Source organism: Anthonomus grandis, chromosome 15, assembly GCF_022605725.1.
Source record: "Anthonomus grandis grandis chromosome 15, icAntGran1.3, whole genome shotgun sequence".
Taxonomy (NCBI): domain Eukaryota; kingdom Metazoa; phylum Arthropoda; class Insecta; order Coleoptera; family Curculionidae; genus Anthonomus; species Anthonomus grandis.
The window spans coordinates 17,565,764-17,580,642 of record NC_065560.1 but is presented as its reverse complement, the minus strand read 5'-3'; the positions used below and the strand labels follow the sequence as shown (position 1 = coordinate 17,580,642).

At 32.6% G+C, this 14,879-nt stretch overlaps 1 protein-coding gene and 1 long non-coding RNA gene across 3 annotated transcripts in view; one reads left to right on the top strand and one right to left on the bottom strand.

Annotated features, from left to right (window-relative positions):
- LOC126744997 (cAMP and cAMP-inhibited cGMP 3',5'-cyclic phosphodiesterase 10A-like) overlaps positions 1–14,879 on the top strand; it is a 112,744-nt gene that overhangs the window by 45,638 nt on the left and 52,227 nt on the right. For both annotated transcript variants that reach the window (XM_050452632.1, XM_050452631.1), the window contains exons 4-5: positions 618–930; positions 991–1,124. In XM_050452632.1, coding sequence (XP_050308589.1) covers positions 618–930; positions 991–1,124 — 447 coding nt within the window. The remainder of the gene's footprint in view (positions 1–617; positions 931–990; positions 1,125–14,879) is intronic.
- On the bottom strand, positions 7,865–9,741 carry LOC126744999 (uncharacterized). Its single transcript, XR_007663391.1, has 3 exons — positions 9,560–9,741; positions 9,388–9,477; positions 7,865–9,185 (listed from the first exon to the last, which is right to left on the bottom strand). It is a non-coding gene; the product is annotated as an uncharacterized LOC126744999 (long non-coding RNA).

The following is a 14,879-nucleotide window of genomic DNA, read 5'->3' as shown; positions in this document are numbered from 1 at the left end:
TACATATTAAGTATGGTTTTTGACTGACAATCAAAATTTTTTATTAAACACTGCTTGACTGTTCCATTTAAGAGCAATAATTGCATTTTTTTACTGGCCCCGTTCTTTTCAGAATATCAAGATAGCCAATTAAAGTATTGTTAACAAGCTGTTTTTCTTCTTTTTTCCTATTTATCTTCCGGACACTCTAAATTTATAGGGTGTCAGTGCAAGGAATATACAATTCTTTAAAGGGATGGTACCTGACCTAATATCGAACATTCAAATCCAAACATGTATACCCAAATTTCACACTGAATCACTAATACAATTGATATCTTAGTTTCAAAGTTTATTTTGTTTCGTCTTATGTTTATTTAATCAAATACTATGAATTTTAAGCATCTGTATTACTGAAAAAAAGTAAAAAGAAAAAGAGACTGGATTAGGTCCTATTATTAGGGTTATCGGAATAAGGGCCTTTATTGTGGGTCACCTCCAGTAAAGTAGAGTAAGATGGTAGAATCTCCAACCTGATTTAAAAATTTCTTTCAATATAATCGTTTAAACTTATTTATTCAATAAATAATCAAATTTTCTTTGGCTAGTTCCATTTGCTAACAGCACAAAAATTGTAGAAGTTTGCCAAGGCGACATTAGGTGCTGAACGAGGGGCTTTTTTTATCATCGACCCCGAAAGTAGTGACATGACCGCTGAAGTTTTCGATGAAGGAATTGATGGCACCAGTACAACCATGCATAAGAAAAATATCAAAGTAAGACTGTCCAAGGATCGAAGTATTCCAGGCTTGGTGGCTAGGACTGGAGTCACTGTGAATTTAAGGGACGCCTACAATGATCCTAGATTTTTTACCGAAGTGGAGGCAAAAACTGGCTTCATAACCCGATCGATACTATGCATGCCCATCGTTAGTGTTGATAATATTTTAGGTAGAGTACTTAAATAATAAGACTTGTGCAAATGACAATGATTAAAAAAATCGCTTTTAGGTGTAGTTCAAGTAGTAAATAAGATTAATGGAGTGGTATTCACAGCTTCAGATGAAAATCTCTTTAAGACATTTTCAGTGTACTGCGCTTTGGCCTTACATTATGCAAAGTTAAATGATAAAATGAGGAGAACCGTAAGTCTTTATATGTTTTTTGCGTATATTTTTGTAGGTAAATTTTCGTTTCTTCGGTTTACGGATAAACATAAACGTTCATGATGTAATAAAATCCTAACATCAAACCAAATTAAAAATAAACGAACATCAGTTTTTAGCTTTAAAAATATCATTTTAAACTTTGCTAGGTCAAATGGTTGCGCCTTATAAGTCTATACAGTGCATCCGTAAGGTAGCGGATAAATTGAATAAAAATGAAATAGACCGTTTCTAAAAAACATGCCTGAACCCGTCGATTTTAATATTTGATTTAGGCTTTTTCTACGTGGAAATTAAATATACAGGGTGACTAAAAAAAATGACGTCATCAATAGGTTTTTTTAATTAGAAACCGCAATTTTTTAATGCAGAATCAGAAGAAACGTTTGTACTATCTCATTTTTTTAAAGGATATAGTACAAATGAATAGTGGTAACATAGGCAATTTTGAATGAAAAATGATGATAAAATATAAAATTAAAACCTATCTAAATTATATGTTCGAATTGAGCACCATTAATAATCTGACAATAACCAAGGTGATTTAAAATTTCTTCCTTGTCCACCTATCCAACGAAGTGTTTCCTTATCTAATTGCAAACAAGTAAAACATAGTGTGGCGAGGCTCCATCTTGCTAAAAAAATGATTACGTTGGTGCAAGTCGGATTCTTCCAAATCCGGATATAAAGTTATCAGCGCGAGGATCAGATCATTTTGAAGAAAGTCCAAATACCTCTCACCAGTGAGAGTGTTATCAAAAAAGTAAAGTCCTAAAACTCTTCCTTTTACTATACCTCACCACACATTACATTTTTGAGACATTCTGTGAACCCATGAGGGTTTTCGGTCGCCCACTATCGACAATTCTATCTGTTCACATGGACGTCTAGAGTAAATGTTGCTTCGTCAGAAAATATTATTTGTTTTACAAGATTATTGTTTTTATTAAACAATTGCTGCATTTGTTCACGAAATTTATTTTAGCGATCAAAATCATCTTCCGATAGCTTTTAAAAAGTAAGAATATTTTATAAGGGTGGAACTTTGCTTTTTTCAATACTTTATGTACAGTAGATAGCGATAAATTAAAGTAAGAAGCCGTGCCTGTGATTGTGGCTTTAGGATTATCCTGGACCGTTAACAGAACGTTAAGCTGATCTTCTTCAGTTATTGAACCCCGACCAGTTTTTTGGATATTCCGAACATACACGAATTCACAAAACTTTGCTTCAACTCTGCTTATCATGCTATGGCTAATAGGCGTGCAGTTGTTTAATCCAATCAGAATGAGTTTAATTAAACAACTGCACCATCTTCTTTTGAGTACGCGACATATCTCTGAAACCAATCATGCACAAGATTTCGATTTGTTTACGTTCGGTTAATTTTCTCATATTTCATACAATAACAGTATATAATAAAGTGTAGTTATTAATAAAACGCCGGATGACAATACTTTCGCCTCTCAAGAAGAATAAACACCACTTGCAAATGTAAAAATACTTTAAATAGTTACACCAAAATAAATTCACTTTTTGTGCTGACAACAACAACGATAACAACAAGTAAAAAACCAAAATACCAAAATTTAATTTAGATATGTATTTCTTTAATTTTACATTTTATCATCATTTTCGGTTCAAAATTGCTTATGTAACCACTATTAATTTGTACCATATCCTTTGTAGAAAAATGCGTTCTTTCTGATTCTGCATTAAAAAATTGTGGTTTTCCTTTAAAAAACCTATTCATGACGTCATATAATTTTTTTGAGTCACCGTGTATATTTATCCACGTAGAAAAACCCTATATCCGATATTAAAATCGACGAGTTCGGGCATTATTTTTAGAAACGGTCCATTTTATTTTTATTGAATTTATAAGCTACTTTACGGATGCACTGTACCGGGTGGCCAAATAAGCGAGGTAAGCGGCTGTATCTCTGGACCTGTACATCTGGCAACAATGGAATTTTTTTAATTATTATAAAAGTGGCCATGAGAAAATTCTGGAATTTATTTTTAAGTTCTGTATTTCACCGCAAGAGGGCGCAACTAAAAATGAAATAGGAGAAACCTCTTTTTCTCTGAAAACTTAAACATTAACTTATACTTTTGATATTATTTTTAGTAAGCCTAGATAATTTGCAGTCAATCATTTTGGTTTATGAATTATTGACGTACGAACAAAAGTAGGGGTGGGGGAAGCTATTGAAAGTGGAATCATTAAAATAGCTGTAAATTCTAAACCACTCATTTGATTTTAGCAATTCAAAATTTATTTGCTAGATAAATGTAGCTGCTTTAAAAGTCTAATATCATCAGTACTCTATAGTTTCTAATAAAAGCGCCAGAGGGCGCAATTTGTAATAATTCCAGTTTTTTTCATTTTGCTCTAAAAATTCAAATTGAATGGTATATTTTTGACATCCTATTTAAAAAGTAAATAAAATTTGTAAAAGTACTGTGAAAACCGCACGATGATATCTTTGCTCGAATTAAAGTTTTTTACGCACCGAGCCTAAACTTACGTACCGCCATCTAGTGTCCCGCCTAAAAATCTCTAATTAGTATTACCACAACTAGGATACCATGATGTTGTCATAATTAATAAATTATTAAAATAATAATTAATTAATAAATTATAAATTAGTAATACCTATGTATCACAGAATAACTGGAAGTTTATGTGACTTTCTTAAGGTGAATAATTTTATTAACGAATTTCTTTTTATATTTTAATTATGGTCCTGAAAAGGACCCAAGGATTTTAAACTCAAACATATTTGGTATTTAATGCCTCGATAGGTGTTTAAACTGCTTTCCATCACATTTCAAACAAGCTTCCAATCTTCTTTGGGAGGATAAAACTACTGTTTCGATTTCAGCAGCTGATATTTCATTTATTGCACCACGGATTCTGTTTTCCATATCCTGTCTTGTTGTAGGTGGAGTTTGGTACACAATATCTTTTAAACGACCCCATAAGTAAAAGTCTAAGCATGTTAAATCGGGCCGGCCAAGGATATAGACTCCCCCTTCCGATCCAGCGCCCTTGAAAGTAATTATTTATATGATGCCGCACCAAACTGGAAAAATTTGCTGGGCACCCGTTCAATTGGAAATACATGGTCCGTCTTACTTCCAATGTCAAATCTTCCATTAAAATAGACAAGGAATTTGTTAAAAAATGCAAAAAAAAACATTACCGGTTAATGTGCCATCAAAAAAATAAGGACCAATAATTTTCATTCCGATAATGCCACACCACACGTTTATACTCCAGCGGCCTTGGTGCTGGACTTCTTGCATCCAACGAGGATTTTCAACCGACCAATAATGCATATTATGCCTGTTGACTTTCCCATCGCTACAAAAAGTGGCTTCATCGGTCCACAGAATCTGTCACAAAAAATCCCTGTTTTTGCGAATCATTGCTTGTATCCATTAGCAAAAATCAATTTGGCGCCCAAAATTGTGTTCGTTTAGAGCTTGATGTAGGATTATATGGAAATGGTGTAGCCTTAAAATAAAAAGAAATGCCTATATTCGAGAAGAAAATTATATTATAATTAAAAAACAGTAGTTTGAGCTATTCCCAAATCTAAAGATCACGCACGAGTTCCAATATGCCTATTAAACTCTACGTAGGCCAATACATTAATAATGTTTCCTTCAGTTCTTCCAGAAGAGCGACGCCTTCTAAATTTGGCCCGACTAAAACTCCCACTATCGCGTAGTCGCTGTATACCAACCGTGAAAAAATTCCTCTGCGATAATGGCGGGGATCTGGAAACCAAAGGGCATACTGTCTTTCGGCTATTGCTGCATTTTGAAACCACTCAAAGAAAACCGCAATCAAATCCATAGCTTCATTATTTGTCAAAGGCATTATACAAGAAATCAAGCAAAGAAAATTGAAAACAGATTTAAACAGGCCGTCTAATAAATATTTAACGTTTCCATACAATCTTTTTTAAAAGTTTTTTTGTTTTTGCCGCCTACTATACGTTAACTAGACATTCAAGGCCGAGCGCTAGATGGCGGTACATACGTTTGGACTCGGTGCGTAAAAGACTTTAATTCGCTATAACTTTAAAACAAGCAAAGATATCATCGTGCGGTTTTCACAGTATTTTTGTAAATTTTATGTACTTTTTAAATATGATGTCAAAAATGTATATTTTTGACATCATATTTTATTTAATTTAAATTGAATGGTATCATTCAATTTAAATTTTTGGAGCAAAATGAAAAAAAACTGAAATTATTACAAATTGAATTATTATAAAAATAATATTTAAAGTATAAGTTAATATTTAAGTTTTCGGAGAAAAACACGTTTCTTTTATTTTGTAGGTTTTGTAGTCACCAGACGAGAGATACTATACTCTTAAACACCAAAATAATACACTCGTTAACGGGTAACAATACTTTATTGTACCAATCGTACAAGAAAACGGCTATATAGCTTAGACACGTGAAAGTCAACGACTTTTACAACCAGTCTCTGTCACGACTCAGGTGCAACCTAATCCGCCATAATGGATCGAATACATCCTGATAATTGACAGCCTCCCCTCCACTCTCGGAGTGAGTGAGAGAGCGATACAAGTCCCCACAATTTCATTTTTAGTTGCGCCCTCTTGTGGTGAAATACGGAACTTAAAAATAATTTCCAGAATTTTCTCATGGCCACTTTTATAATATTAAAAAAAATTCCATTGTTGCCAGATGTACAGGTCCTGAGATACAGCCGCTTACCTCGCTTGTTTGGCCACCAGGTATAGGGTGGCCAGATAAGAATGCAAAGTGCCTAATTTTGGAAACTATTCGTCGTAGAGACTTGCGGTAAAAAATTTTATGACTAAAGTAGCCAAAAGAATACCGTGGAAAATATGTTCAAATTTCCAAGATGGTCGCCAGGAGGCGTAACCGCCATCTTAAACTTTTTAAATGATTTTTACTGAAATCTGCCCAGTAAATGTTACAAAAAAATATATGCCTTTTAAAGCTCAGCTTTACTCGAGTAATTTTTGTTTAACACTTTGTGACGTATCTAATAAAATAAACTGGTGGGGGGTATTTCAATGTTTTTTTTTTTAAAAACTGCTGTAACTCCTAAAAGACTAAACGGATTTTAACAGAGTTGGTGTCGTTGGAAAAAACATTTATTGCTTCATCAAACTCGTCTTATCTGTGATGTTCTTAGTAATGCCGCTAGAGCGCGTTTTTTTAAATATAATAACAGAAATTTGCAAAATTCTCTAAAAAATTAAATGCAATAATATGACTTTTTTTTTCATAAAAATATAGTGAAATGATAGTTAAATAGGCCAGTGAAAACCGTATTTTGATATCTTATTCGTAGCCTGAAATATCGAAGAAAGAATATTTACTTCTCATATAATTTTAATAACACGCTATTATACTGACATTTATTGTTATTTATTTGTCTTTTTTTAAGGTTTAATGATAAAATGTCTTAATTTATTAATTTTAAATTAAAATATTCTTTGCTCAAAAATTAAAAAAAAACGCATAGGGGCATAATAATGCATATAAAATGCAAGTGCAAGGTAGGCAGAATATTGAAGAGTAGGCCATGGAAGAAAAAACAAATGCCTAAAATCAATTTGTCAACAAACATTAAAATTAGGCAGTCCAATTTGTGTTCGTTGCACACATAAGTAAAGTGCTTTTACAAATGATGAAGCTGTCGATATGATTGCGGTATATTTTGAATTTCTTCAAAATGCGACATTGGCTCAAAGGGTATACAGAGCTCGATATCCAAATCGACGTTTACGCAATGCGAGAATTTTCCCGCGTTCAGTGCGAAATTTGCGTAAAAGCAAAGTTTACAGAATAGAATACAAGTTGGTTCACTCGGCGCCAGCTCTTTGAAAATCATCGTACAAAGACTTCTGCAGGTGTGAGCTATAAAACGAGTGTAGAGACCGGAGTAATAAGAGCCAAAACTTGGCAATTGATAGTATTAACCTGGGTGTAGGGGATCGCTGGAAATTCCATAGGCTCCTAATACCAATTCACGAGTACCTATTTCCATCAATTTGTTACCTGTTTGTACCTATTTGGTCATGAACATATTTGGGATTGTAGGATATAAAACTAGGTATATAGGTTATTAGTTATTATTGTAAATAAAACAAAGTTAATAATTACAAAGACTGGTTAAAGTTTTATTAAAATAAGTAGATACATTATAAATGGACGGAGAGGCTGACCATTTTATTGATATAATAACTTCATTCTAAACATATTTTTTAACCTAAATACGAAACACATCAACTTATATAAAATAATTATTTAGTTTGATACATAAGTACTATGAGTATTTACAAATGTTTTAATATGTTAAGCTTGCTTACATAAACATCTTTACCTTTTTTTAGATTTTTCTTTTTTAATATAGGCATTTATAAATTTTAATGTATAATAAATACGCACCCTTATGTATAAACTTAAAAAATAGTCAATGGAAAATTCATTACAGGGATGCTTCAAGGTAAAGTTAGAAAATAGTTTTTTAAGATTATAGCCCATTGCTTCTTGCGCTGATAATTTATTAAATTTAGCGATAAAAATACTTTCTAATTTTATTATGTACTCAATAATGTCTTTTGAAGGTATGGTTAGACCACCAAATAAGGTATTATTTTTATATGCTTTTAATTTACAATAAAATAACTCTTCATTAAACAGGGCATTTGACTCAGTTGCAAAATTAATGCATATTTTACAAGAGTGACGTGAGAGACATTTTTTAAATAGATATCTATTTAAATATTATTTAAATAAATATTCTTACTTTTAGGTTTTTAAAAAGGTATTCTTTCTATATCTTGCAATAACGTTTTTTGTTTTTCAGTTCCCATGAAAGCTTGAAAATCTTGTAAGTTAATGGAGTTTAAAAAATCAAATAGATTATTCATTTTAAATATAAAATTGGCTGTTATAGTTGCTTCTTTTGACAAGGCGTTAAATTCAATATAAGTATGTATAGCTACCGCTACAGAGCGGCTAAATACTTGCGAAGCTAACTTTACTTTCATTTTTTGAAATTTATTAGGATAAATGTGGTCGTTTGTTAATTTATGGGCCATTTTGAACTGCTTCTTTTTGTCAATATTATACATCATTTCTAAATATTTTTTACTTGTTTTTCGTCGACCTGAGTAGTGGGGAACATCAAATAAATAAACTAGTTTTAAATTTTCATCGTCAACAAAGAATGTGGGATTATCTACTGTCACTTTTAAAGAACTTTTAGCTTGTTTTTAAAAATTAGTACCCTGATCTGATACAACCCCAAAAATATTTAAACCGGTTTTGCGTATCCTTCGGAAAGTTTCAAATAAAATATATTTTAAATGATTAACAGGTGCAGATGTATTATAAAAAAAATAGGCAATGAGTTGTTTCCAATTGTTAGCAATTTCCTTTGCCATTATCGTTAATGCACTTCCTGCAACTTTATATAACCCTGAACCAAACCCTACAATTTTGTCTTTAGAAATATAATAAAAAAGTGAGATTTTCAACATATTTCGTCCATGCATAAAATACAGTATCTTTCTTTTTCTTGCAACAATTTTACTCTACATTCAATTACTTTAAACACAAACTCGTTAAAATGTGATTAATTACCCATTGTTGTGTAAAACGGTTTAATGTAGATTTTGATGGTAGAGGATAAACTTTGGGTAAAATTTGTTTGTAAGCTTTTGGACCCAAAAAAAACACACTTAGAGCAAACTGTTTAAATCCATTGGTATAGCTGCGTCCTTTTGAGTCCTTATTCAGCAATAATGTTTGAGTTTTTAACAGATTGCATGTTTCTTCAGAAAAAATTCAGAACGTCATTACCATAGATGACGTTCTAAATTTTTTCTGTTTCAAGGCTTCTTTTACAAGTGTGGGTAGTAATGGTTTTTTCTAGTGTTTTTACTGTCTCCTTAAATAAAACTTCTCTTGGCGTATCTGCTGAAAGTTCTACAGACGTTTGGGTTCCTGCAACTAATTTTGCTAATTTAGATTATATATTCAATGTTATGTATTCAATTTATATAAAAAACTTAACTAATTTATGCCGTTTATAATCAAATCTACGATGGATTGTCAAGGCGTAATATGTTGATTTTGGTATGTTACAAAAACATAACGACTTTTTATACGTATTAGTAGATTAGAGGTATTTTGATTTAAATAAATATCTTACCTTTTACTAACGGCTGCTTTGGCTCATTTACTTCGAAGGGTTCTGTCTAAACAATGGCATCAATACTGGCTTTAGGAAAATGTGCATCGTCTACAATATATCTTATATTATTTTAGTTTGAAATCAATAAAAAATAATTTGATTAGGTTTGAATTTATAAAAAAAAACATACCTTTTTGGGTAGGTACTCCAATCGATGGGATAGCATACGAATAAATTTGGGTTTTCGAGGAATTTGTAAAACTGTCATCATTAAAATGCAAACTACAAATTCTAATACGGTTATAACATTGCGTTGGAGTATTATCCGCGTATCTATGGGATCCTATAAATCCAAGGGCTTTTTTCCAGGCTTGACACCTAAAATTTTTGTTATTTGAAATAATAGTTGGGTGGTTAAATAAATAATTATTATATTTGCAATATTTATTTACTAATATTAATCCCTTGTAAAGGATTAAATAGAAGGTTGAGTTAAAGTAATATAAAGATAATTAAAACTCAATTTTCATAATTAAAACTTATTTAATAGAATCTATATTTGGTACATCCACTGAACAAATATTTCGATTAGACATTTTTATAATACTCTTCACCCTACTCCAACTATACACCGAAACGTAAGTAAACGTGAAATGAGCTTGGCGCGCTCGATATACATCGATAAATAAATGTGCATCAGACCTGGTGCACCGGGCAGACGAGGAACTGCGGGGTGGATTTTGACGGCCGACCGGAGTGACCCAACTTGTATTCGATTCTGTAAACTTTGGTATAAGCAAGTAGTAATGGCAGCTTTTGACCTCAGTTGCGAAGATACTCGGTTAGACCAAGGGAAGACAATATTATTAATATCTTAGCATAGGTGGAATTCAATCCCCACGTTAGGTCAAGAGCAATGTCTCGCGCGTTGTGTATATTACGTACTACTCTTTTAAACATTTATATAGATTTACATAAAGGATCACAGGTAAGTTTTTATGTCACAAAAAATACTACTTTACATATTTCGCAATGTGTTTCTTTCAAATTTTTAGACTGCGCCCATATTATATGGTTTTACATTAAGCCTTGAATCACGAAGACTTTGACCGACGGTTAGATTATTGTAATTGGATGTTGGGCAGCATTAGGAAAAATAGAGAATTTTTATCCGAAATTCTTTGGACAGATGAGGCCACTGTCACTAAGAATTTCGGATAAAAATTCGGATGGAAATATTAATTTGCATAATATGCATTATTGGTGTGACAACAATCCTCACTGGTTGCGGGAGGTCCAATATCAAGGCCATTGGAGGCTCAATGTGTATTTATTTAACGCCCTATTTATTTGATCAACCGCTAAATGGTGCCATATTTCTTGATTTTCTGGTGAACAAATTACCTCTTTTATTAGAAGATATACCCCTGCAATTACGACAAAATGTGTTTTTGCAACTAGACGGTTGCCTAGCACATTTCTCAAGAAATGTGCAAGAACATGTAGATATAAGATATCAACAGAGGTGGATTGGTCAAGGAAGTCTATTTTTTCGGCCACCCCGATCCTCAGACCTCACTTGTTTGGACTTCTATCTATGAGGCCGACCTCATAGATAGATATTGTTTACCAAATTTAACCAACAACTAGAGACGACATGAAAATATGAATACAAGAACTCATTCACAGCCTGTCAAGAGCAGAAAATGAAACTGCTGTAATGTCTACGCATAAGCGGCTTTTGTTTGATGGAAGACAGTTCGAGCATTTTTTTATAGTAGTTTTATTTCAAAATCGGTAATCTTTTTTAATATGCCCATACGCGTTTTTTTCTTTTAACTTCTTGAACAAAGAATATTTTAATTATTTAAAAATTATTAAATTAAGACATTTTATCATTGAACCTTGAAAAAAGACAAATAAATAACAATAAATATCGGTGTAGCGTTTTAAAATTATATGATAGCTAAATATTCTTTCTTCGATATTTGAGGCTACGAATAAGATATCGAGATACGGTTTTTACTGACCTATTTAGCTATTAATTCACTATGTTTTTATGAAAAAAAATCATATTATTGCATTTAATTTTTTAGAGAATTTTGCAATTTTCTGTTATAAGATAAAAAAAATCGTGCTCTAGCAGCATTACTAAAAACTAGACATATCACAAATAAGACGGATTTGATGGAGCAATAAATGTTTTTTCCAATGAGACCAAGTTTGTTAAAATCCGTTCAGTCGTTTAGGAGTTACAGCTGTTTATTTAAAAAAACATTGAATTACCCCCCACCACTTTATTTTAATAGATACGTCACAAAGTGCTAAACAAAAATTACTCAAGTAAAGCTGAGCTTTAAAACCATATATTTTTTCGTAACACTTACTGTGTAGATTTCAGTGAAAAATAATCACTTAAAAAGTGTAATAAGTGTTCTACGTTTAAAGTCAATAAAATTATAAATTAATTTTATAGCTTATATTTTGGGAATTTTCGGGTGAATAATAAGAAATTATGGCAGGAAATGATACAGACTAAATATGAAAGTAATGCTTTAGGATCATAAACTAATAATAAATTACGTACGGAAATTATGCACACCTAAATACATACAGGGTGTCCATTTCAAAACTTCCCACCACGGTTATCGAAAGCCACTGTTAAAAAAAAACGCCGAAATACGTAAAAAGGTTTGTCAAGGGGGACAACTTTCTAACCGCAAATTACTTCACCCTCTGCCCACCAGGGTCATCCCCTTAAAAATTTTAAATGGCAAGGGGTATCGAGAAATAGCTTGTCTAAAAGGTCTTTCAAAGTCTTTTATTTTGACGCTTGATTTTTTTAAATCGGTCGATTCGTTTTCAAGAAAATTGGGAAAATCTTTGTTTATCTGAATTTGTTCAGATAGAAAACAAAAACATGAAAATATGTTGCTCATTTTTTGGCCAAACAATGATATAGGCGATGTTCAAATTCCTGACGGACATTTTCAAAAACACGTTGTGGGATATCATGGCAGCTGTCGATGATGCATTGACGAAGTTCATCCAAACTTTCAGGTTGGAGAGAAAACACAATAGATTTCAAATAAACCCATAGAAAAAAGTCTAACGGCGTTATATCAGGAGATCTAGCAGGCCATTCTATAGGCGCCCTTCGCCCTATCCATTTATCTGGAAACTCGTCGTCTAGCCATTGCCGAACAAAAAGGACATAGTAAGGAGGAGCGCTGGTCTTGCTGGAAATATATTTCAGCCATAAAGTATAGTGTTTTTTTTATCATCATCGATTTAGTTTTCAATGGATTCAGTGATAAGCGGATTGATGGTATTTTCCAATATATCCAAATAAATGTCTCCATTTAAATTTCCGCTAATAAATAATGGCCCAATCACTTTATTTCCTAAAATGCCTGCCCATACATTAATGTTTTGAGGGTACTGGGTATACCCTTCTACAAATGCATGAGGATTTTCATTGCTTCAATATCTACAGTTATGCTTATTAACAAATCCATTTAGATAAAACGTGCATTCATCGCTGAAGCAGATAATAGAGAACAGAGCTAATAAAATACCAGTGGCAGCAACAATTTTGCGTAATGAAGTATTTGGATTTATTCCAAAATGACCTAAAACTTGAGCGGCTTTATCGAAAATTCGCCGATGATCACGTTTTTTATTTGCAATAGATCCAATTTCAGTAAACTTAGTAACAAGGTCCAAAATATACCTATGCGAAGTTATTTTTACCGGATGTCTGACGTTAAACGTAACGGCAGTTTGGCGAGCACATTGATTTTGGGCACCATAAATTAGAATAATTTCCACTCTTTCGGCTAGTGTATAAACCATTTTGGAAGTCAAATCTTCAATTCAACAAATAAATTTTCACTATTCCAAGACTGTCACAAATGTAACTGACGGCAAAATAAATTCTTTATTTTACTTAGCAACTATAAACTAAGCAGGTATAACAATAAATACAGTTTGCCCAGGATATCTGTGTTCATGAAAAGAATGCAGAAAAAAATTCAGGTTGTTATTTAGTTTTTTCTACGTCTAATCTTTGAAATTGCTGTTTATGTTGGTAGTTTCCGTTTTAATTTATAAAGGAATTGTAGATTTGGCAAACCCTAACGGGCAACATTTTGAACACTTATTGAAATAAAAACTGATATTTTCGTGTTTTTGTTTTCTATCTGAACAAATTAAGATAAACAAAGATTTTTCTAATTTTCTCGCAAACGAATCGACCGATTTAAAAAAAAAAACAAACGTCAAAATAAAAGACTTCGAAAGACCTTTTAAACAAGCTATTACTCAATACCCCTTGCCATTTTAAATTTTTGAGGGGATGACCCTAGGCGGCAGAGGGTGAAGTAATTTTAGGTTGGAAAGCTGTCCCCCTTGACAAACCTTTTGACATATTTCGGCGTTTTTTTTTAAACAGTGGTTTTCGATAAATCCGTGGTGGGAAGTTTTCAAATGAACACCCTGTATATAAATGGAGCAAAGCAGTTTTACTTTAGTCGTGTGGTCTCAAGCGCACTAATTTTTGTTCCTTTAGGGACATTTAAAATGCAAAGTTTATAAAATTCCAACTGAAAATATGAATGATTTAAAGGATCGAATTACTCGCGAATGTAGAGATATTACTAGTGGCAATGCGTGAACTCTTTTTTCGGGTAGACAAACAATAAAAATCGTTAATAGAAAAAAATGTGTATTCAATATTATTTACTTTAATGAAAGCGCATGAAATATTGACTCAGAGAGAAAAATTATTAAGTGATATGTAAGAAACACTTGGGTCCATTATTATTTATTTAATACAGCGGCTTTGCCGACCGAGCCGAGATATAAGAACCCATTATATTTGTTTATGTTACGATATCGTTTTTGTTGATGTTTCAGTTTTAAGATTTGGGCGTTTGGTTGTTGTGTTTAAAAAGAGAGTGGATTAGAGTCTTACGAGCTTAGCCATATGAATAAGTACCTTATATAATTTGATAATTATTTTGTCATTATATTAGTTTGTTTTGAGAAGTATCGCGTTTTGTTTTGCTTACAAGTCAGAAGTGGGATAAGAATTAAAGCTAGTAATTAACCGACCTCCTGACAAAATGGGAAAAACTTATAAAAAGGGCGAAAAATCGAGACGTAGTCGCAACCGTGGGTCTCGCAGAAAACGTATCCGTGATTCGTCGTCGTCAAGTAGTACGGACAGTGATACGTTAAAACAACAATTGAAAGTGCTTAAAAAACAAATTGACGAACTTAGAAATCAGCCGTCGTCCGCTGACATCCGCCATCCGCCACAGACGCCACCGCTTTGTTTATTAGTGACGAACAAGCGATTCCGGTATTTGATTCCTCAAGGGATGATATTAGTATCGAAACGTGGGTGACTAAAAACACGTTAGGTGAACGATATAAGTGGAGTGAAAAGTACGTTATAAGGATTATAGCAAGCAGACTTAAGGGACACGCACTGCAGCGGTATTATG